This window comes from Tetrao urogallus (genome assembly GCF_951394365.1).
Source record: "Tetrao urogallus genome assembly, chromosome: 15".
Lineage (NCBI taxonomy): Eukaryota > Metazoa > Chordata > Aves > Galliformes > Phasianidae > Tetrao > Tetrao urogallus.
Window position 1 is genome coordinate 6,025,653 of NC_136828.1, and position 24,023 is coordinate 6,049,675.

The 24,023-nt window shown below is 36.9% G+C and overlaps 1 protein-coding gene across 1 annotated transcript in view; it reads left to right on the plus strand.

Annotated features, from left to right (window-relative positions):
• CLEC16A (C-type lectin domain containing 16A) overlaps positions 1 to 24,023 on the plus strand; it is a gene marked incomplete at both ends in the record, with an annotated part of 56,566 nt that overhangs the window by 7,030 nt on the left and 25,513 nt on the right. The window contains 14 exons of the mRNA XM_079543155.1: positions 597 to 702; positions 2,484 to 2,607; positions 3,519 to 3,693; positions 4,359 to 4,412; positions 5,142 to 5,255; positions 8,206 to 8,434; positions 9,721 to 9,850; positions 10,785 to 10,885; positions 11,117 to 11,239; positions 12,607 to 12,716; positions 13,168 to 13,212; positions 14,719 to 14,769; positions 16,881 to 17,009; positions 20,571 to 20,691. Of these exons, the coding sequence (XP_079399281.1) occupies positions 597 to 702; positions 2,484 to 2,607; positions 3,519 to 3,693; positions 4,359 to 4,412; positions 5,142 to 5,255; positions 8,206 to 8,434; positions 9,721 to 9,850; positions 10,785 to 10,885; positions 11,117 to 11,239; positions 12,607 to 12,716; positions 13,168 to 13,212; positions 14,719 to 14,769; positions 16,881 to 17,009; positions 20,571 to 20,691 (1,612 nt within the window). The remainder of the gene's footprint in view (positions 1 to 596; positions 703 to 2,483; positions 2,608 to 3,518; positions 3,694 to 4,358; positions 4,413 to 5,141; positions 5,256 to 8,205; positions 8,435 to 9,720; positions 9,851 to 10,784; positions 10,886 to 11,116; positions 11,240 to 12,606; positions 12,717 to 13,167; positions 13,213 to 14,718; positions 14,770 to 16,880; positions 17,010 to 20,570; positions 20,692 to 24,023) is intronic.

The window sequence follows — 24,023 nt, forward strand, 5'->3', positions numbered from 1 at the left end:
TTTGTTTTAGCATTTTCTTGGAGAAGAATGCATTTGTTTTCTTGAACATCTTGTGTCAGAAGTCTAAACTTGTCTAATGAATTATTTGTCCTGAATTTATTTCAGTCTCAACGATTGAGAATGAAGTTGTGGGGATCTCTGCAGAAGCATAGTAAAGAAGGTTCCTAAGATAGTGTTAAACTGGACTGCTTGAGCAATTCTGCAGTCTGCTTCATTGAGAATTCAGTTTGTTTGTGCCTTGTTTTCTGTTTCTCCACTTGACTTTAGGAGGCTTAGTTGAAGTCTGATAAGAGCTGATCAAAGGCTGAAGGTGAAATAAGCTTATCCTTGCTCCGTGCCAGTTTTTGCCAGAAGAGGGCGTGAAAGCTCTGAAAGTGTGCAGAGCTAACATGGAAACCTCTTGATGCTCGAAGCAGTTGATTGTAATTCAGAGCTACGGAGCCAATTGACTGTGCATTGTGAAATAATTTCAGTTACTTAAGTTGAGAGTAGAAGTATTTCAGCAGTGCACGGAAAGCGTTCTTCATACAGAATTCCAGCAGGTATATTGTCCACGTCGTGGTTAATTCATTGTGCTTTCTTTTCTCTTGCTGCAGCACACGAATGACTTCGCTTTGTACACGGAAGCCATTAAATTTTTTAACCACCCAGAAAGCATGGTCAGGATTGCTGTTAGGACTATAACTTTAAATGTCTACAAAGGTATGCTTTCTATATCTAAAGAAATGGCACGTGTGAGGGGTTTTGTTTATTTTGTGGGATTTGAAACTAAAGCATCTTGATGTGCTGCAGGTACACATTTTGATTTTTATGAAACAGAATGTAAGCCTGTAGGTGTACTTGTAAATAGTACTATCTCATGTGTGAGACTGATTTAAAAAATGCACTGAAAGAGTACCAAGCTTACATGAGGAACTTCAGTTTATCTTCCAGTAGAGATTGTGGTGTGGATGAATTTAAAAGCAAAAGAAATTTGAGAACATAAAGTATGTCAGGTTTTTTTAACTTACTTATGAACTTGAGTTTTATAGTATATAAAGCAGTGAGTTTACTGGTGGTATCACTTCATTTCAAAGTGCAATAGAATATGACTGTAGCATTCCTAGGTACTGCAGCCACTCCAGTGTGAAGAAACAGACCTAGATCATTTCTAGAGGTGCCCAATGAAAGCAGTAGCTAATTGCTGTACTGGGCATTCCAGTTGGGCATAAGGAAAATAATTGCACTGTGAGAATAGGTAAACACTGCCACAAGTTTTCCTGAAAAGGTGATGGATCTGTGTTACTTGAGATCCTAAAAACTCAACGAGGCCCTTAGCAGCCTGGTTCAAATGAGAAGTTAGCCCTGCTTTGAGAATGGGTTTGCACTACCCATCCTCCAAAAGTCTCCTATCACTGAATTTTTCCCTGAATCTATAAACCATGTGAGAGACTGAAAATATCAGTGACTTCTGTGGAAAAAATAGTGTATATGCATACTCTCCACTCCTGGAAGCAACATGCTTTGTAGATAGTAGTATGAATTATGAAATATGTTTGTGCAGTGTGTATTTCTTTTTAATAGGTTTTTAATAAAACTGCATTTTGAATTTAAACAACTTTCCATCAAGTAAAGATTTGGTGATGGTTTTCATCAGAGCGTAAGATCTTTTTTTTTAGCATTATGACAACTCACACTACAGGTAGCATCAATAGCAGGCTGGTTCTTTGTAGCATTGACTGCTTGGGACAGGTTTTGTTTTGGACGTTGAGGAAGAGCTACTTGGTACTCGTTTTTTGCTCATCAGCTTTAAAACCAAATGTGTGCTCACAGAGCTAAGTGCAGATTTCATATCCTGTTAGTGTGTGTTTACATGACTGAATGCTTTTATGGTAAAAAATATACGTCTAGAATTTTGTAGCAATATGAAGGTTAGAGTAGGAAAACAGCTCAGATATTCAGGGTTCATAACTTTCTGATGATCCATTTGCTTATGTTCTGATCTAACTCCTACCCTGTATCTTTTAGTTTAGATGCTTTGTGCTTTAGCTTCTTAAACCCTTTTGGAGGATGTCACTATCCCAGTTCCTAATCCTGTTAACTGTTGTCTGTTTCTTTTGCCCTTCCTTCACTGATGATTCCCGTGTTCCTTAATGCAGTGTCATGTAAGTCTTAACTAGCTTGACTTTCAGCATTACCGCTTTATTCTTCTGCATTGTTTTCTTTTTATTAAGGAATGTGCTAAAAACTCTTTCTGAATTCCACTAGATTTGTCTTCAGACGTGTAAATATATCAATATTAGGCTCTTTCAAGCCAATTAAGAATTGATGTGATGCTTTTGTAGATGTCCATTTCATGCATAAGACCATCTCAGGTATATACTCATTTGAAAAGCTGGCATGTAACCAAAATTCAGAAGGTTCTTTGTTTATATTTATTTTTAAAATCCTTAAATATAAAAGGAGTGGAAACTGATTTTTTTTCTCTTACAATTTCTCTGCAGTGGACAACCAACCTATGCTGCATTACATTAGAGATAAAACTGCAGTCCCTTATTTCTCTAACCTTGTCTGGTTTATTGGAAGCCATGTGATTGAACTGGATAACTGTGTGCAGACTGATGAAGAGTAAGCTTTTTAAAATGTCATTTATTGAATGGAAATGCTTTTCCCAGACATTGATGCTCGCCTCACTTTGTCTGCAGTGGTCCACCTCAGACAGTAGGTGTCTGACACAGTTTGCAGACAGTTGAAGCTTTTTCTTTTCACAGATTTATGCTATCAGTGCTCTGGATTAAGTGGTCAGTGATGTCCTCTATCTGTACTCATGTCAGTACAAGTAAATCATTCTTGGACAACGTGCCTTTTCTTCATCTTTGTTTTAATTTTGCTGAATTTAGTAGGAATTCAGAACACGGATGGGATTTTGTGCTTCTTAGTTTTAGTAACTCTTTTGTGTGTTTCTCTTCTAAGTACTATCCCAGCAGAACAGCTCTCAGAAAAAGATACTGTAGGAGAAAAAAAAAGAAAATAGTTGGAAAGATGAACTTTTTTTAATATGGGAACTGTAAGCAATGAAATTCCCACGTCGTGTACTACTATCAGCTGTGGAAATATTCTGTTGCTTCAGGTTAAATAACCGGAGGTAAACCAAGGTTGCTTGCTTTACTTCCCACTCACAGTGGGTGATTGTTTCATACTTCCTTAAAGTGAAAAGGCAGAAGTGTAATAAAACAGGTGTTTTCTTTTTAGAAAGAAAACCTTTTTTATGATTGGTTTCTGAGAAGATTCTGGCAGTGGGAAGCAAACTTGTTAAAAGTACTACTTGTGAAATCTGGAGGAAAGACTTCATATGTGCTTCTTAAAGAAAACATATGACTGAATGCTGTTTGGTAGCTGCATTAGTGCATGGGATGTGAAAACATCTGTTTTAGGCTATCAGTCTGCACAAGGCAATTGATAGGACTTGAATGATTAAAGTCATTAAGTTTTTAAAAAAAAATTTACTTACCTGAGACTTTATCTGTTCTGTTTTTCAGGCACAGGAATAGGGGCAAGCTGAGTGACCTGGTAGCAGAACATCTTGATCATTTGCATTACCTTAATGATATACTTATCATTAATTGTGAATTTTTAAATGATGTGCTGACAGACCACCTACTTAATAGGCTCTTTCTTCCCCTCTATGTGTATTCATTAGTAAATCAAGATAAGGTAAGTGAATACATGCAAATCTGTAAGTTGTGAAGGAGTTATTTGCCTTCAGTATGCATAGCAATTTGTTAACCCTACTAAGGAATACACCTGGTTAATACTGTTGATGCCTATGTTTGTATGTTGAAACAAATAGGGACTGTAGGGGGAGGAGGTAGGTTATAGTTTGAACGCTTTTGTTCATTGTTATTTGTTTGATCTATTAAAATGTCAATATTATTTGTTTTATTTATACGTAATACTTCATTGTTTATATAATTGTTTATGTGACAGCCAATTCCTTAATGAATGCTATCAGTAAAAACTTGTGAAGGAATGGTTGAGTAGGAAATACCAACTTAATTCTGGGGTATTTATCTGTTGCGCTGTTATTAAAGGGGCTGTGACTGAGAACAACCAGAAGCCATTTTTAAGCTTGTAGACTGTGAGGTGTTCTTAACTGGAGAGTCTTCGTTTGAAATTGTTTACCAAAAAGTAAATTTTAAAGAGCATCATCGTTAGTGCTAATATCCACTAATATCCATTAGAGGATATTTTGTGATGGGATGTGAAACAATATAAGGTTAAAAACTTCGTTTTAAATAAAATCTTAATCAGTGTCAGTGCTTTAACTTTATGGAAATGAATCATTGTTTTGTATTACTTCTACAACTTCTTTTCCTTAGGGTGGGGAGCGTCCAAAAATAAGTCTCCAAGTTTCTCTCTATCTTCTTTCTCAAGTATGTATTTGAATTATTTTGTCCTATTTCAGAATGTGTTTTGCTGTAGTGTTATAATATGTAATATTATTTACCATATTGTCATCTATTCTGACAAAACCATTTTTAAAAAATTGGCAAACACACTGTTGAACACTTTCCAGTTTTCTTATTAAAAATAAAAAAATAATAGCTCATTTTTCCTTAAGACAGATTTAAGTAGCTGCTTCAGTCACGGTTCCTCTGGGGATCTTGTAGCACACAATGACAGCTTTTGGAGCATCCGTTTGTGTACAGCACTTCATAAACAGCTCACAATAGAGTCACGTAACATTTCAGGACAGGATTTGTAAAATTACAGATGAGGTTCTCCTAAACATGTAGTGCAGTTTGAATCTACCTAAATGTGAGATTTTTCTCTTGGGAAAACAGAGGGAGTATTGATCTGTTTCATGGCTTGTGTTTTTCTTTATTAAAACTAGGTAGCTTAAAATGTAGGAAAAGTACATAGAATAAAGAATAATATAGAAAGAACAAGAATATCTGTAGAGGGAATTATGCTCTAGAGCAGTTATGTGTTTTGAAGCAGATTTCATGAACTATTAGTGTTAATAATTTAATGTTACTGTGTATGTAAACTTAAGATACCAGTGTTCAACAAGGACGTAAATGAAATTTGTTCAGTGATTGAAGTAGAGAAACCACGTCTTGTGATGTGTCTAATATTTCTTTCCACCTTTGTTTTAACAGGTTTTTCTTATTATACATTATGCCCCTTTGGTGAACTCACTGGCTGAGGTTATACTTAATGGTGACCTGTCTGTGTTTTCTTCTAAAGCTGAGCAAGATGTTCAGAAAAACTCAGTAAGTGGTCAAGTAATATATGGATAGTTTCTTTCTTTTAAGATGCAAATATTCTATTTGAAATACCGGTAATATCAAGAAAGTAGCTAGAAATGCCTGCATCTTGAAACTGAAGTTAAGGTGATTGTGCTTAGGAGATAAGAGCGGAAAAATTGTTAAATATGACTGCCAAAAAATGCTCTGTGTGACTTGCAACATTATGTTCTTACTTGTCCACATTTCTCTCTTCTGTGGTGGTCAGATTGCAAAGTCTTCCAGTACTTTTATCATCCAGCCTAGGTTCAGTTCTGGTTACTGACATTTGGCCAGTGGAGCTGACTGAGTGCTATGAGATAAAGCAATCTCTTGTTTGCGTTAGGAAATGTCTGACCTTGTACTAGTTGCATACTGACTGTTGTGTGCTCCTTGAGCAGAAGTGGCTTTGTTACTAGGAAATCTGTGGCAAAAGGGTGAGATAGCACATGTTGTGGAAGGGAGGTTTTTTCCTGTTCTGTTTACTGTGCAGAGTTGCAGAATATCTGTAGCACATGTTTTGTGCTTACATTAATGTGAGGAATAGTAGGAGTTTCCTTTAAATGCCTGTTCATCTGTTCTCATGTTTATAATGCTGTTCTAGATTGCTGCTTCTTACTTGTCCTGTGATTCATGGTGCACACGCTGCACGCTGTCACACGTGAACAGCTACCAAACAGGAGGTGGCTGGCTTTCTAGGGTAGATGCTTAGCAAAATTGTACCAGAGTTGGAGCTTTGTTGCCACTCTGTGGTTGGAACCATATTTTTTAGTAAATTCAGCCTTACTGTTCCATGGGCCCTGAAAAGGGGAACGTGAAGCTACTCCGGGGAGTTTGAGAAGTATACCGAATTAAGATGCTTTTTCCTTTACATATTTTTCCCTTTTATTTCTGCCATTAAGTGATACTAGAAGAAATACACTCAGCTCTATATTATTTCCTGTGAAGTCTGTTTTCCTACGTAATTCAGATGTGGGTCAGTTCTACCTAATTCATGTTTCTCAATTTCTCGTTTAACCTACTTTCTCCTTCCCATGAGAAGTTGTTACTAATTATTTTACTAGCACACACTGCACAAGATAAATTATAAATTAAAAACTATAAGTATGATAGACACTTTTTGAAAGTATGAAAAAAACAGTATCTCTAAATGAAAAAGCAAATTATATATAATGTAAGCTAACTTTTTTTTTTTGAGATTGTTTTAATTATTTAGCCTTGTTTGGCAGCACAGGATATGTATTCTCCTCAGTATTCTTTCTTGCAGTGGACCAGACCATTCTTCAGTGCTTATCGGTATATCACTCAAATGTCTCTTCTCTTATTTTGCCCTTATGATAAGCAGCAGCCTGTAATACAAGGATATGAAATACCTGCATTCTTCATGAAGTAGTTAAATAGTTCTAGAAAACAGTGTAAAAAGTAAATGCAGGGAGGGGAAAATCTAAAAGCTTCTTGTAATTTGCATATGTAATTTTTTTCCATAAAGAATAGGACTTAACGTGCCCTTCCCTTTTCTTACGACTTTTCTGACCAGAAGCCACCAATAAAAACAATTTGGTTGTGACTCCAATTAATTTATAATCTGTCCAAACTGTAGTTTGGTATATCTGAAAATATATCAGAAATTACAGGGGGAGATGTGCAGTAAATTGCACAGTGTGGGTTGAATTGTTTGTTTCAGTGTTGTGAAATATTCCTCCTACCATGTAGCTTATTTCAGTGACAAGTGTAAGGAGACATGCAGGATTGCTGTAAAACCCTGTGAGTTAGAGGATTCAGGTCAATGTTTTGGCCTTTTGACTTGTGCTTGGCTTCGTCCTCATGCAGTCATTCCTAATCTCTCCTCCTTGCTTCTTTTTCCCCCCACCCTCCAATGTATTCTTTGCTAATTGGAGTGAGGGTTTATTTCCCAACATTTTTCCTGAGGTATCTTTGAACTCTTCGTCTTCAGTGCTTGAGTCACATGGGGCAAGGAATAGAATCCCAGTATATGTATTTAGTCTTACTTATATTTTCAATTGCTTGCCCTCAAGTTTTGAATGGTTTAGCCAGTGTCAGCTAAATGTGATTGAAATATCAAGATCTAAAAAGTAGTGAAGTTTCTGTAAGAGCTTTGTTCAGGTTCAGCCTGTGCTGGGGGAAGCCCCCAGTCTACGTTTCACTTCCCAGTAGCAGAAAAGTTTGGCTTTGGGGTGTTTGTGTAGCTCTGGCTGGGAGCTCTGTGCCCATAATCCAAGTGGCAGCCCTAGCAAATGTGAAGGGAGCTCAAAGCATTGCAGCTCAGAAACAGTCTGCAAAAGGATGGGAAACCAAGCTGTTAATCTCGCTGGTCAAAGTGGTTCTTGTTATGTTTCGTCTCTCTGTAAGAGTGCATTGTTTGCTGTTGTTAGGATGACACAGACTCTCCTGAAGCAATCATTTGTTTCTGTAAAACCCTGTAAGTCAGAGGTTGTCATCTTCATTTATTTTTTTCATATATGAAGTGATTATCAGGAAAATTAGGTATTGACTGAATACTGCTTGCTTTCCTCTGAGTGTTTCGTATTAATACATTGCTATCAACAGACACTTCTGATTTTGCTGCCTTTATCCTATTTGCATATGGTCTTTTAATTTTATTTGTATTAACTGCTTTACCTGTTAAGCAAAATTCAAAGAAGCAAAATATGGCTTTAAGAACCCTGCATTGTTAAGATGATCATTTGCTTTATTCTTTTTTTTGAAATGGCATCCTCCTTAATGGCAAGTCTTTAGGTTATGTTGCTTTGGGTACAACTTTTGCTGGTTTGGCACTGTTTCTCCAAGGTCTGCTTTCCTGTATTTTGAAACTGGTCTGAAATTTAAGCTTTAAATTCCAAAACTTTGAACTGAAGTGTCTTTTATAGAGTTAAAAATGCCTTACTTATAGCTCAGTGTAAAATCTTAACGTTTGTAGGCGAAGTCAAGTATCAGATGTTTCATAAAACCAACAGAAACACTTGAGAGGTCTCTTGAAATTAATAAACAGAAGGGGAAGAAGAGAGTGCAGAAAAGACCCAACTATAAGAATGTTGGTGAAGAAGACGAGGAGGAGAGACAATCTGAAGATACCCAAGATGACTCAGATAAAACTAAAAGTACAGAAGCAAGTTCAAAAGGCATCAGAACAAGCAGTGAAAATGAAGGTGTGTACATTAGCAAATCAAAATGCTGCTTACAATTTGGGTAGTCTTATTTACTGTGTGCATCTAATTTTGATGTATTACATGGCTTGGTCTCTTGTTGCCGTAGGTAACGTGGTAGTACTAATTTATTTCACTCTCTTTGGCTGTGTTTTTTTTCTCATGCTAAATCATTCTATCGGGAGGTGTACTTTTAGTCTGATTGAAAACCATAAAAATCTACCTGCTGTTTTTGTGCCTTTGAATTTTGTGCCTTTGATTATGGAGAGCTTTATAAGTAAACCTCGTAGTAGACCTTTGCAGCTTTTTTTATTCAGTAAAGCAAATAATGTGGAAGATGGTCAGAGTATTCTGTGCATGTTTCAGTGATTCAAGTATGCTAAAATTGATACTACTTTTTTGAAAACATGCAATTGCTACAAACTGAAGGAAACGTCTTAAATGGAGATTATTTTATTGCTAAATTTCAGGACTTTTGATCTAATACTAGCCTTAAGAGGATTTAAGAGCCTTAAGAAGAACTGGTTCTGTAAGATGAGTGGTTTTATAGCACATCATAACTGTTTATTTTAATAGTAACTAGAAGACATGGGTACATCAGAAAATAGGCATATACTGAGAAAATGTGGAGAATGGCATAAAAGGAGTTAAAAACAACACCTTTGTTCTTGGACAATTCTGTCCAAACACGGTTGCCTTTTTTTATAAGACTTTCTAGGATTTTTATTTTCCTTAAATGGCATCAAATAGCTGATGGTACATTGCCATAATTTTCAGCATGACACCATCTGCTGGGTAAACTGGTGCATTTATTAGTCTTTGTCCAACCTCGTAAGCAAAAGCTAGTACTACCAAAAAGCCTGAAGCATGTGGGACTGGGTACCTTGTTTGCTCTGACAGTAGAAAGCCATTCACACCCTCTGGGAAACTCCATTTTCCCTGTTAGCACTCATCAATGTTTTTGTGATTTTATTTTTTCCAAACAATGTGCTGTGTGTTTTATTCCCATGGTTTAGAGAAGGGATTTACTGCTATTTATTTATTGAACAAAATAATTTGCATGTTTTCTTTCATGTATGTATGTGTAAATTTCTTATAGGATTAACTTTCATACAGGAATGTAAGCAAGCATTTTTTCTATCATGAGGAAAAATTTGTCTACATTCAGTTATTCATTTTTTGAGGCTGTGGTTACGCCTCTTGTAGTTGCATCAGTGGCTTCTAATGCAAAGTGGAAAAAGAAAAAGCTTGCAAAAACTTTGTTAAAAATACCAACTTTTGTTTTATAGAAATAGAGATGGTCATCATGGAGCGATGCAAGCTCTCGGAATTGTCCATCTCTGCTGTGACAGAACAGAATACAACGGATGAAGAAAAGAGTGCTGCTGCCTCTGGAAGTGAGATAACAAACTGGAACAGGTATGGGAACTGTAACGTCTTGCTGAGTTGCTTCTGTGTTTGCCTTCCTTTAAACTTTCTCATCTCTTCTATGGGATGTCTCAAATCTGCCTCCAATTAAATTTACAAGTGTTCTCGTAGGACAGTAAGATGGGAGGCAATAGGAAAGCAGAATACTGCTTCTTTACTGCTCATTTTGGGATATGATCCAGTTTCTTTGTTAAGGTGGTGCTTTCTTTTGTAGCAGTTGTGATACCAAAAGTTGGTAAAGTTGAGTTACAAAATATTAACACAGTTAAAACAAACATAAAAATTTTCATTGCAGAACTTTCTAAACCATCGCTAGTGCTTAAACCTAGGAGACCAAAACATTTCTGCAATCTGAAGCTTTAACTTTTCCATTCAAATGTTTCTTTCTTTCTCATTTTTCTCTCCTTTAGTCAGTTGAGTGTGCAGTTCTTGACAGCTCATTGTAGGATAGCCTACCTTGCTCCAAGTGGTAGTGAAAGTTAGTGAAAATTTCTTTCTTGCTCTAGTAAATGCTTTTCAACTCTGCTTAGTGCTTGAATTTTTAAGGTAGGTATTTTTTTCTTTTTTAATGCAACAGTGATTGCAGCTTCTTGAACTTCATTGTGTACGTATGCACTGAAGCTGTACAATGCTTCTGCATACATATTATATGTGCTGCAAACAAACCCAGCGAGTGTATGAACAGGTAGTTCTTGGAAAAGTATTATGAAACCATTCCTGTAAAAATGTTTGAATTAATGTCAGAATGTAGTATGAGACAATACTGTAATCTGAGTACTTTCAAACAAGTTCTTTTGCTTTAATGCCTGAAAATGTGCATTACTGTAGACTTCTTTCACTCTCTATATGTAGAGCAGGATAGTTATTGATTTTCCTGTAAATGTTGTCTTATTCTTGGCCAATTCAAAGTTTTTCCTTTCCGCAGACCTTTTCTTGATATGGTCTATAATGCACTGGACTGTGCTGAAGATGATTACTATGCCCTCTTTGTGCTCTGTCTTCTGTATGCAATGTCACACAATAAAGGTAAGCCACTTTCTTAGAGAAAATAAATGAAACGTGGTTTTTGGTACAAACAATCCCCAAAGGTGGTTAATCTGTTGTTCTTCCTTTTGCTTGTGGTAACTTTGCGAGTTGGTGTTGAATTTCTTTGTATTGCTAATAACACTCTTCCAAGAAAACCATTGCTATCTATTAAATGCTTACCTTTAGGCATAGTCCTGTTTTCTAATTTACTTCATTTTCTTCCCTGCAAAGGCATTGACCCAGTGAAGCTGGAGAGAATTCAGCTTCCTGCTCAACATGCTGAAGAGAGAAATTCATATAATCATGTACTTGCAGAAGGGCTCATCAGAATAATGAATTATGCTGCACAACCAGGTATCACATTTATAATATTTGTTTTCTTCACAAGCTGAAAAGCTACTTAACCTCTTGTGTATGAGATGAAAGTGTGTGTTTAACATGCTCTCTGTTCAACAGTAGGTAAATATGGGCTGTGAAAGACAAATACTGGTTTCTCTCAGTTGTTGAGTAACCAGTAACTGCATTTCTGCTGAATAGTTGTTTTTATGCTCAGAACTACAGAGGGGTCTGTTGTCTTAGCTTTCCTTCTCTCCACTTTTTTGAATAAACGAACATCAAACAAGGAATAATGAGATGGGTAGCGATTTCAGCTTAATGTATAATTTCATGCTGAAAATATGGTTTGTGGCACCTTTAGTTGTAGCACTGCTGTCGGTGGAGAAGTGTTCTTCAAAAATACACACAAGAAATGAATCTGTTTATAGCTGTCCTTTGCTTCTGGAGGCTAATAGCAAACTTTCCCATGACTTCTTTTAATTATGTATTGTGTTTTCAGTTCTGAACTGTTATGCAAAAAACATTTTTTTTTTCTTAACTTCAACTTTTTGTAAAATAAGGGATAGAAGGCTTAATGAACTATTCCAGGGAAACACAATTTTTGTTCAAGTCACAGCTCCTCCCGCCTATGCTGCCCCTATTAAAACTTTAAATGAGTGGAGCCAGTTTCCCCTGCAGCTGATGCACTGTCGTTACTGATTGCCTGCAGAATGAAATCTAGTCTGCTTTGTGGGCTCTCCAGTGGCTGCAGCTTTCTTCAGCCCCTATCCTCCTGCTGTGGTGCAGGGTCATTCATGTTCTGCAGTACAGATATCTGCTCTGACATGTTTCTCCATTGGCTGCAGTGGGACAACATGCTTCATTGAAGGTCTTTTCCATGGGATGCACCTTGTTGCTGTCCTTCAGTGGCCTTTGTGGCTGCACATTTTTTGTCACATTTTTCTCTTAATTTTGTGTTTCTAATTTTTTAATAATTCTACTGAAAATAAACGCTTGAACTCTAAATACATTCTTTCCTTTTGACCTCTCTGGATTTTTGCATCCAGGCTTTGCTTAAATCTTCTGGATGTGAGGAAGACCTGTGCTTTACTAGCATGCTCTGTACAAAGCATCACTTCATCTTGTAACGTTATCCATGCCAGCCACCTATGATTCTCCCCTGATGTATAATTCAGTCTGTGTTTCCAGTTAACTAAGGTGTTTGGTTTCAGTGGCTTTTGTAATGAAATACATCTTTATTACCATCTTGTTACGTGGTTCTGCTTTTTCCCAATAACTCTTCTAGTTCACTTCTTACAGCCATCCACACCATACATCCACCCTTGTCAGGCTGGGTGTGTATGATGGATGCTACTGTTTCTTATATTAAAATTCTCTTTTCGTAGATGGAAAAATCCGTTTGGCAACTCTAGAACTTGGCTGTCTGTTGCTGAAGCAGCTTGTGTTTTCTAAAAATGGCAGCATAATAAAAGACGTTCATCTTGCATGCCTTGAGGTTAGTGTTCTTCTTTCATGTTACTAGTTTCAGCATTACTTGCATTTGCATCTTGCTGTATAATAGCACAAATGTTTTTGTTTCTTATTGTAATAAGCTTAATGTGAAACTTGAGCCTCTAGAATATCTTCCATTGGTGATTCCATACGGTGAAAGAAGCAATATTCTGTATACCATTCTCAAGTCTGCTGTTAGCTTGCTGATTAACTCTGAATAGTTAGTTTCATTTTTCTCTCTGAAGAGTGTATGGTAACCATCTCAGCAATGTGAAGAGAAGTACTTTTGAAACAAACAAGCTCAGCTGAGCTGTGAGCGCTGGAACTGTTACATCGAATTCTGAGCTGAAGGCTATGCATATGGGGATATTAGTAGTTTGGGTGCATTTTTTTAAATGTGACTTCTGATTAAATGGTATTTTTACTCCCTGAAATGGTTATTTTATCTTTTCTAGGGTGCAAGAGAAGAAGGCGTTCATCTCCTTCGCCGTTTCTATAAGGTATATATGCAGAGGGTTGTAAGAAACGAGTCTTTACACGTGGATTTAAAATAAATGAAACCAGTCTAATTCCCCAAGAAAGCACTACGTGTTTCTTGTAGAGAAGGAAGTTTTAGATGGTTTCTCTCCTTCCTACATTTCACATAGCCCATTGATGACTTCACAAAAAGGATGTGAGAAGTCCCATAGGCTCTGCATCAGAGGACAAACGAGTAGCCCTGCTTTTGTTGCAGCTGCTGTGTATGTTGTGGAGCTGCCATACCATTGGAAAGTTTCTTGGATTTTACTAATGGCACAAATATGGAAGATGCCTCTTTTTGGCATTACTTTTTGTTTGTATCTCATTCAAAATGATGATCTGAAATTTTATTTAATCTTATTTTGAGACCTCTACAGCTTTTTGCTTTTTTTTTTTTAGTGTTGCAAACAATGAGCCCTAAGCATGAACTTATTAGTTACAAGTTTACTTTCCCTTATATGGAAGTGTCTAAATTCTTCTCCAATTTGTGTTGGAATTCTCTTGAGGAAGAAGGTGCAGGGTTATTTTTAATTTCCAGTAAGTAAAAAATAAAAAATAAAACCATAATTTGTGGTGTGTTGACCTTGGCCAGCTGCCAGACACCCACCCAGCTGCTCTTGCACTGTCCCTCCTCAACAGACTGGGAGAAAATGAGATGAGAAAAAAAAAAACCATGTAGGTTCATATAAAGATAGAGAGGTTGTTTAATAATTACTGTTGTGGGCAAAACAGATTCAGCTTGGGTAAAATTTAACTTACTGCTAATTAAGTTGGATAGCATGAAACAAAGACTAATGAGAACAACACCTTTCCTTCACCTCTCCGTTTATTCCCAGATCAACTTAATTCCTTCATTCCCAACTCCTCTAACTCTTGCCCTCCACTGCACAGGGAGGATGGGACATTGGGGCTGTTGTTGATCTGTAGCAGTTCCATTCTGCTGCTTCTGCTCCTTCCTCACCCTTTTCCCCTGCTCTAGTGGGGATCTTCTCTGTGGGCTACTGCCCTTAGCCAGGAAAAAAACTGGCCACAGCATGGACGCTCCACAAACTGTGTTTTTTTCAGGACTAAGGCATCTGCTGTGCTGCTGCAGCATGATCCCCATGGGCTATCTTTGGGGATCTGCTCCAACGCCAGGAGCATCTCCTTTCCTCCTCTGTCCTTGGTGTTGCAGGACTGTTTCTCTCTGTTTGCCCACCTCGCCACCTTTTTTTCATCTCCCTTACTCCTGAACAGCATTTTGCTCTTCCTGAAATCTGTTTTGCAGAGGCACAGCCAGTGTTGCTGTGGGGCCTGGCTGTGGTGGGGCTGTTGGAGCACTGGCTGTGGCCAGCCTTGGTTTCTTCCAGAAGTCACCCCTGCTGCTCACCCCTTGCCACATACACCCACTGCACAATTAAACAAGAGCAAGCATGTCTCTTTAGCAATGTTTGTGGATTCATAATGTGTTCATATTTGATGTCTTCATTTTTATTTTTTAATAAAAGGGAGAAGAAATTTTTCTGGATATGTTTGAAGATGAATATCGGAGTATGACAGTAAGTAACACCTGTATGAGTTCCTCCCAAAATCTTCCAAACCAGATGCAAGACAGAAACAAGTAGTTATTGGGAATTATTGAATGTGTCTGTTGTATCTAGCAGTAGAAGAGCAGAATGTTTTAATTCCTCTGAGGAATTCTCTACACTTGCATAAATCATTTGTGTGAAACTTCACAGCTCTTTATTAAATAAAAAGCACCATCAGTTTCTGGAAGTAGGTATACAAAAACTTCTTCATCCTAGGGACCAAGATATTAGATTGTTTAACAACTGAAGAAAAGAATAGTTAAAAGTCAAAGTCATAATCTTCCTATGTCTGTTTGAAGCCCTGCATGGTTTCAAGTTTAACTGGAGCCACTTTACTTACCAGCAGAGGACAGGGAGCTCTGTCCCCTCAAAGAGCAGCACATTACCAATTGTGGAGCACTGCTGTGGACTACTTAGTAAACTTTTGTCTTGAATCTCAGTTAATATTGAAGCTGTAAATGTATTTAAAAAGCAACTACCTGTTTAAATTCTTAGGTTAGTGTTTAAGAATTGAGTTGTCACATGAAGTGATCCTCACAGCAATGTTACAGGGATTTCATCAGCAGGCACTTTGTCTTTTTGAAAAAGGACAATTTACAGTTGGTGTATTGCAGCACCTCTTAATATGAGAAGCATCCTGCACTATCTTACTAGCTTAAATAATAGGAGTATTTAATCAGTATCTTATTCTTTACTTTAGTGTTGATGTGCTTGTAGTTTGAAAACTGGCACTGAAGTTAGCACTGTTGTCATGTTACAAATTAGTATGTATGTACATACATGTTACAAATTAGTTTATATGTAGGTTTTTCTGTTATACAAGTATCTCATTTTCTGAAGCTGCTTTTTTTTTAATCATTTACTGTAAAAGACAGAGTTACAGCCTGAAAGTTTGTTTTCTTTAAAGCATATTTGTTTGGCTAGTTAGAAAATTTGCAGAGCAAATTTAAGTGCTGAGTGTCACTGATGTAGTCCTACTGGTTGAAGTGTGCAAATAATATGTTGTGGAGCTTCAGTGAGACAGAAGTACACTTATCCTATCTGAATGGCAAAGGAAGAAGTTCTCAATGAGGAGTTTTCTTCATGTTCTTCACCTTGATGAGTAAAAACACTGTTTAAATGACTATGCTATTGCATCACAAATAGTTATTTACTTGTCAGAAATTTTAGTTCTGTGTTCTCATTTGTATCATATGTTTGGATTTCTATATTTTTCTACACGTTAATTTGATTTGTTAATCCAGTGCTTTAGACACTGAAGATGAATTTTCTGAGATAGGAACGATTGGATAGAGACTGTTTTTGAGCTTTTATGCGTGGAAGGCAGCAGTTCAAGTCTGTGCTGTGAGATTTCTGCATCTTGTTTTAGTCTGCTGCTGTTACAGTGTGTGATCATGGCAAAGTGAGCAGGAATGCTTCCAGGTCCTATTGGCCGCTCTAGAATGCCTACATAAGGGCACTTTTCTTCTGCACAAAATATCATACAAACTCTGCAAGGGGATTTCTATTGATTCCATGTATTTTTCTAGCAAAAAGAAAAAACAAAACCTCACGTCTTCTGTATGTGTGTAATAGACATCAGATGAAATTGCCCAAAATTATAGAAGTATAGACATTTCAAACATCATTTAACCATGAAAATATGGAAGGAAACGTGTAGTCTCCAAGCTATTGCATTGTTAGATACTGGAGAATATCTTTTTTCAGGAGAGAAGTTATGGGAAGCTTTTTTTTTTTTCTTTTTGTTATTGAAATAGTTATAAATTTGAGTCAAAACTTGAAATCAGACATGACAGACCTTGCTTTTTAGTACTCTTGAAATGGCTTTTCTACTCTAATCTTTGAGGGTTTTTTGCTGTGGTTTTTCAATGTGGAAACTTCAGCAGTGTGTTAGGGAACAATGAACGAATTCAGGATTTTAAATGGAGATTGCTTGCTTAAAATAACATGGGTGGTATCAAAAATTCTCAGAACTCTGTGCCAGCTCCTTCCTCTCCATCTGAGATCGTGAATTGTATTTGAAAGTCAAAATGCAAACTGTAGCTTTCTGTATAACAAATCAATGTTAAATATTTTTACAGATTAAGCCCATGAATGTGGAGTACTTGATGATGGATGCCTCAATTCTGTTGCCTCCAACAGGAACACCACTGACTGGTATTGATTTTGTGAAAAGATTGCCTTGTGGAGATGTGGAAAGAACACGAAGGGTAAGTAAGGCCTTTTTCCTTTCATTCATGACATGTGTCAAAGGCTTTGAAAAATTTTGGAAATACAGGTGTTTTTCCTTGAGAGCTGCTTGATTGAAAGCTTCGTCTGTAACATCATAGAAGTTTAATGACAGAACTGGGTAGAGCATACTCACCTCTCCCAAGGTGGAGAAGCCTTTTTTCTAATTTCTTGTAGTCCCTTCAATATGTTCTTGTGTTGGGATTTTCATTTTCAGGCAATAGCAAAGAAATTCACATAAAAAGACATTTTATTACCTTTACTAATTTATTATTATTCCATTGCTATCTGATATCTCAGTCTTCAATTATATTAGTTTAGTATGGAGCAAACCAGGCTTTGGTTGTGTTTCTTGACATAGCAAAGCATATAATTCTATTCAAGAACATTCATCTTGCCCAAAGTAATTCAGTATTGAGATGTTGAGAATGAGGAGGATGATAGCAAAATAGTTCATGTTTTGACTGACACGATTTGTAGAGATGATGCTGACACAGGTAACCACATCAATGTCTATTTTCTTGCAACAGTCAGTTTTGGCCTGCATCCAGCAGTGTCTTATGCCAGCACTACAGGGCTTACATCTTAATAATGCATTACTGCACAATATTGCTGTTTGGAAAGTGCTGTTCTATGAGGAGTTTAGCATTTGTGTAAGTGTATGCAAAAGTATATTCAAGTGCTGCTGAAGGAAAAAATATAGATTTCCAGTTATCTTTCAAATAGTCTTTCTTTCAATACTATTTATAAGCCACACAACTGTTGTTACCAGAACAACTTTTTTGATAAAGTACAGTAAATTATCTTGGAAAGTATTCTTAGAAAGCCGGGATGTTTTCTTAGAATACTTTTTGTGAGGTATTAAGCAGGAATGGTACCTAGAAATTCTTTCTGGTGGAAACTACTGCATATTTTTAATGTAATAAATTAGTGGAAATCCAAAACATGAATATTCCTGTAAATTATCTGCAGTGGAAGAGCCTTTTTTTATCAGCAGAAATTCCCAGAATTGTCCTTTCTTGTCGTTACGCCTTCCCAGAATTTCTCAGAATTCCTATTCCAGCTACTTCTTGTTAAGCTTTGCTTTATCTCCTACTGCTGCTGAACTGCAGTGCCAGTAAGCTGAATTTCTGGAGCATCTTGTGACAAGCTGCTGGTGCTTAACCTACTAGAGTTCTTTTTGCTGACAGTTTTAAATGGATACTGATTCAATTCTGAGCATCCTGTGGCATGATTCCAAAAAATTTGTCAAGCTTTGTTTTGTTAGCAAGTGAAGAAGTCCCATACTTAGATCATATCATGAGCTCTTAGCTTGGAAATCAGATCTTTTTATATTTTCACTTCTTTTTTTTTTTTCTGTAGAAAGTCCCTGTAAATGGCAGTTATTTTCCTTTTAACAGCTTTAGGAGGAGCTGCATTTCTTGCTTCTGACTTCTATGGTCCTGAAGACAGTATTGCTTACCTACACTAATGCAAACACATTTAATGCCTGCTTGGGGAACTAATGAACAGTATGTGCTGAACTCTGCATCTTGACACAGTAAGCAGAGACTTTTGAGAGAAGGTTTTGAACTACCTCTGAGGATGCATATCATGGGAGTATAGTGAGATTTTGATATGTCTCTCTGTGTATTGGTATTCCTTTGCATATAGTTTGCATATTTAAATGAAAGAATCAGCACAAAATTTAGTATGTATAATAGCTTACGGTAGGTAGCTCTTCATGTTTGTTTCTATCTGATTCTGAAAACAAGACAGTTGGGGAAAAAAAAATAAATTACTGGCCTTGGAACTGTTCTGCTGCCACCCTAAGATCTACTGAAGTTAGTAGTTACAAAGTCAGATCTCATGCTTTCTGGTTTGTATTGATACTGTAAGCAGATTTGGGCCGTAGCTTGTAAGGTTAACATTGTAGTTGCTTTCTGATCTGGCATTCTTTCATTCTTGCAAAGGCTAATTCCTAATTTTCTTTTCTACTCTTGTAGATTATTCAATTACATGTTGGAGATGAGTGACAGTAGATCTATGGGGAATGCATGTGAGGACAATTTACACTATGTAGGAAGGAAAGAGGGTTGTGGGGATGTAAGTGAAAGGCTTAGTGATGGCTGCCCTTTGAATTAAATTGTTTTGGAAGATAAAAAGCCCTGGTGACTATTACATTAGGGTTAATAAAAATGCAATAATGCTGTTTTGACTGAATATGGAAACTAGTAATCTCAGTACCATTAACTGTTGTTGAAGCACCTGGTAGTAAAACTGTTATATTAATCTTATTTAATTTCAGCAAATTCACACTACCCTTGAATGCAATCTCCCCAGATGGGAGAGATTATCTCCTATGATCAACTGACTCTGCTCTTACTCGTAGGATAATGCTCACAGTTTTTAGTTTTTGCTCCAAAATAATCACGTTCTTCCCCTACTAGATTTCAACAGCATATCAAATTCATCTGTTGTCACATCGTATATGTCAGATACATGAGATCCTTCTCTTCGTTTTGTTGTGCCAGAAGTTTCTGAAAGCACTGCCAGTATGACAGCTGGCCAAGCTTGCTTCTGGCTCACAGGATCCACAGCTATGTTGTCATTAAAAATACAAAGGGGTAAAGAGTTCTCAAACTGCCTCAAAGCAGTTTAAGCAGGTTTTTGTAATGCTTGCTGCTAGCTGGGAAGGCTCAGGCGCTGCAGCAGTTTGTGAATTCAGTGCTTTTACAGTAAAGCAGCAGCCACTTTACTGTGTGCCATGGGATTCCTATGTTGGAAGTTCTTTTTTAAAGCAAAGAGGAAAAACAGCACCAAGCAACAGTAGCATTAAACAATGATTTGCATTTGTTGTACTGAAAGAACAGTTCTTGTAGTAGAAGAGGTGCCTTTCAGAAAGTCTTAATAAAATCATGATTGTTCTTTGCTGCTTTGTCCAGTCTTTGCATACCATGTGTCATTAATTTATAAATCAAAACAAGAATATAAATTTCACAGAGTAGATGTTGAAGGCTAGTGTGGCTTTGAGTGCTTTGCCCTGATGTAAGCCTTCTGGGAATATAAAAGTTTTCTGAGAATGCTCTTACAGGAGGTTGGTGTATGTGAGCACTGCAGATTAGCACTCGGGAATCCCCACTGTGTTCTCTCAAACTTGTTGGACATTGTAACTTGACTGACTGTAATTACTCTGCTGTTTTAAATTCACAATGTGAGAGTGATTGCTTGTCTGGAGCAGATTTTGTAAATGAAATCAGTTTTCAAATGATTTTTTTAAAATCACAAAACTTTTTAGTCTTTGCTTACGCAGCATTCGTGATGATTTGCCTGTCACTGTCCCTGGCCTGTGCCAGTGAGTAAAAGCTTTGTTGCTTCTAAAAACAAAAAACATGCATTGACTTCTTCTATACACGTTTTAAGTTGACTTTTAAATCACACTAAGTTTTGTTAATTTAAAAAGTAAACATACTGCATGGCAGCAAACTCAGGGTTGTGAAAGTGTCTATGTTTGCAAGATTCTGAGTGCAGCAATATTTTAATTGTCTTTTTAATTTCTCAAGGCAATCAGAGTTTTCTTTATGCTTCGTTCGTTGTCGTTGCACTTGCAAGGCGAGCCAGAGACTCAGTTACCACTGACAAGGGAGGAAGATCTGATAAAGACAGATGATGTTCTCGACTTGAGTAAGTAGTCTCTCCGTTTCCCGAATTGATCCCTTTTGGTCTTTCTTTTTATAGTATATCCAGCTTTGTCACAATAGATGGGAATTTGTTCACGTACTTAGTAACAAAATGGTAGAGCAATGTATAAAGTGCTTGTGTAATTTGCTGCCGTTACAGCAAACCATGTTGTCAGAAGCATTTTTTTAATCTGTCCTTAAGAAAATAATGTTCAAATGGTACAAATTCTTGCTTTTTAAATGTCAGCTTTTGACTCAGACTTTACCCTTACACAAACCTTGAAGTCTTTTTCCTATCTGAAGGTTTTAGTTCTAGTTTTGAAACTTCCATGACTGCTTATTTTGAAAGGAACACGAATTCCCCAAAAAAACTTATCTGAAAAAAAAAGAACAGTACGTTATACTGCTTATAACACTTTTCAGCTGTTAGGTTAAAAAAAAAGTTGTCCAAATGTACATTAGTGTTGAATTGCTGATGGATTACTAGTATAGAATTAACTCAGTTTCCTGTTTCAGATGAGCTTGTTGTAACGTTGGCTCTTTTGCAGAGGATAGAGTGAAATAATGAATCAGCTTCTACTGAAAAAAAATGTGTTCTTAAATTAACTGGAAGCAGTTTTTGCAGAATAAGAGATGCTATTTATATACATGTATATATAAACTCACTTGCATATGCATACACATGCATTTGAAATCAAGAAGAAAAATTGGTTCCATTGCCCTACCTGAGACATGCATTCTACTGGTCTGGAGACAATTTTGAGTCAAAACAGATTGTATAAATAAATTGGGTAGAGATTATGTGCAGATCAGTTGAGGGACTTAAAGTTTAAAATTGCTTCTAGAATTCCCTGGGAGAGTGCTGTAGCTCTGTCAAGGCTGATGTACTCATCCATAAAACCATTTGGTTCAATTGCAGAACTTTTAACTCCAAAGTTCACTGCAGTGGGTCTGGCACAGCAATTAGGGAAATGGCATATCTTACCAAAAAGGCTGTGTGCTCTTTGAAAATGTTTTTGGTTTTTTTTGTCTGGCAGGGAGGCTGTGCATTAACTGTCTCCAGCCTGCCTGCTGGAGCTCAAGCTCTTGTTGGACTGCCAGCTAAATACATCCAGCATGCTAAATATCTTCTGTAGGATTCGTCCAGTCACTGTAGAAGATTTGTGGAGTTGTGCTGAGTGAATCATGAAATCACTTTATTTTATGCTATGAAGGAAGCCAGATTTATTTAGACCATCTCTTAAAAGTAGCTGTTATGCTCTTGAAAACTCTGGGTAACATCTTGCCAGGAAAATGGTTGGTTGTGTACACTAAGTGAAAATACTGCATGAACGTTTTCTTTGCTGCAAGCAGCTGAAGTCTTTGAACTTTCCTTCCAAGGCAGTTTCCCAAAAACTTGTAATTTCCTTGGATGAAACCCAGAGAGCTGTGTTTGTAAATCCAGAATCTTGGAGGTGTAGCATCCAGGCTGGTTGTAAGCCTCATTTTGCAGCATTTCTGTTCATAATCTCAGAAATGGTGCTATGTTCTCAGATCAGATCACTGGAATTGTATTTAATCTCACTTCCTGTTTCAGTCATTTTTTATAACTGTAGCATATGGTCCTTCAGCAGCCTTAAAGTGGAAATAGGAGTGTAAATGAGGTGTGTTTTGACTAGTGTAAAACCAAAAGGTTCTCATAGTTCATTAGTTGCCTAATGAATTATGAATGTTCTTTTCTGATATTTAATAAGCTTTGACAGTAATGCTTTGCCTTTATTTTCTTTTCAGATCTGAAATGAGAAGTTGCTCTGAAAAATCAATCTTTTGATTTCTTTATCTTAGTAGCTATTGCATTTCTGTAGTCAGGCAGCTTAGGCACTATTTCCATATCTTTTCACCTGTGTTCTTTAGTCTCTTTACTGTTGCACTAAAGCAGTATTAATACTGGAGAAAACCATATATTTGACAACTTTACTGTTCTGTGTGGTGTTATGGCTCATGTGTCGATAAGCTCATTTCTGCCACAACATTCAGCAACCCTAAATTCCACTTCACGTTACTTCAGTTCTTGAAAATGTGGCTGGAATTACTATCCATTGATAGTAATAAACAAATTGATGGACTCGTTGGATTAAAAAATGAAAGAGGCGATAAAAGGTCTCAAACTGAGAAGGCTTGGGTTCAGAGTATTCCAGAGTCCTGTTCTGAAACATTTGTAAATGCTGAAAGCCTTAATGGGCTTAAGGGCTTCTTAACACTGATAACCCTTTGTGCTTGTTGATAAAACAGTTTCAGAGAGGGTACTAGATATAAGAACTCAAACACTGTATAAGATAAACCGTATAGTAAGCACATCTTTGTACTACACACTGTTCCAAACTGTGCGTTTCCTGTTAGTTACCATGTAAGTTCCTGTTTTGGGAAAACTGTAGCCAAATGACAGTGCAGGTATCAGCTGATGTAGCCCATAAGAGCTGGGTGTGCAGTAGGTCAGTACAATAACTTCAGCGTCACGAGGGTGCTCCTAAAAGCTCAATGCATTCTTCATTTGACAAAGAATTATTCATTAGACTTTCTTTGCAAAAATATAACAAAATAACTTTTAGAAGGGCTTGCTTTGTGTTGTTATTATAGCTTAATAAAAGTACAGAATCTTCTAAGCTCTTCTATGCAACTGGCCTTAGTTTCAAAGCAAAACCTTACATTAAATTCCTTGCTCATTAAAGCTTAAATAATCTGTTACCAGTTTTGGTTTTGTCATGCTAACTCTTCAATTCCAAAGAATAAGGCACGTCCATAGCATTTACAGCAAATGCATTTGGCTTCTGAAAGGATGTGTCTGTCACCTGCAGTCCGTCTGAAACTTCCCCACCCCAATCCTTTTTTCGTGTGAAATTCTATTTTCTAAAGAAAGGTATTTGCTCTTCCTCTGAAAACAGTCTGCATTTCTGGTTAGTGACAGAGCACCGGGGGGTTCTAGGTCACCAAGTTCCCTTGGCTTTTACGTGTTATCAACCTGACTCCCTTTGTTTTCTTGGCTCCGTTCTCTTTTACCATTTGTGTATGAATTAAAATTTTCCCCAAGTACTCTTCTAATTGCATGGAATTGTTAAGCGTTTAGCTAGAAAAAAAGTATTTAATTTTAATGGGTTGCTGTGGTTGTCTTTCAAGTTTCTTTCAGCCTGCTTTGAAATTGTGTGTACTCAAACTAACACAGTTTCACAGTAATGAATGAGAATAAAGCAGGGTTCCTATCTGGTTGTGTACATTCTGAGGTCATGTTTGTCATTTTGTTGTGGAAAAACTCTGGGATCCACAATCACTGCAAGTCTGCTTCAGAGAACTTAAGTACTG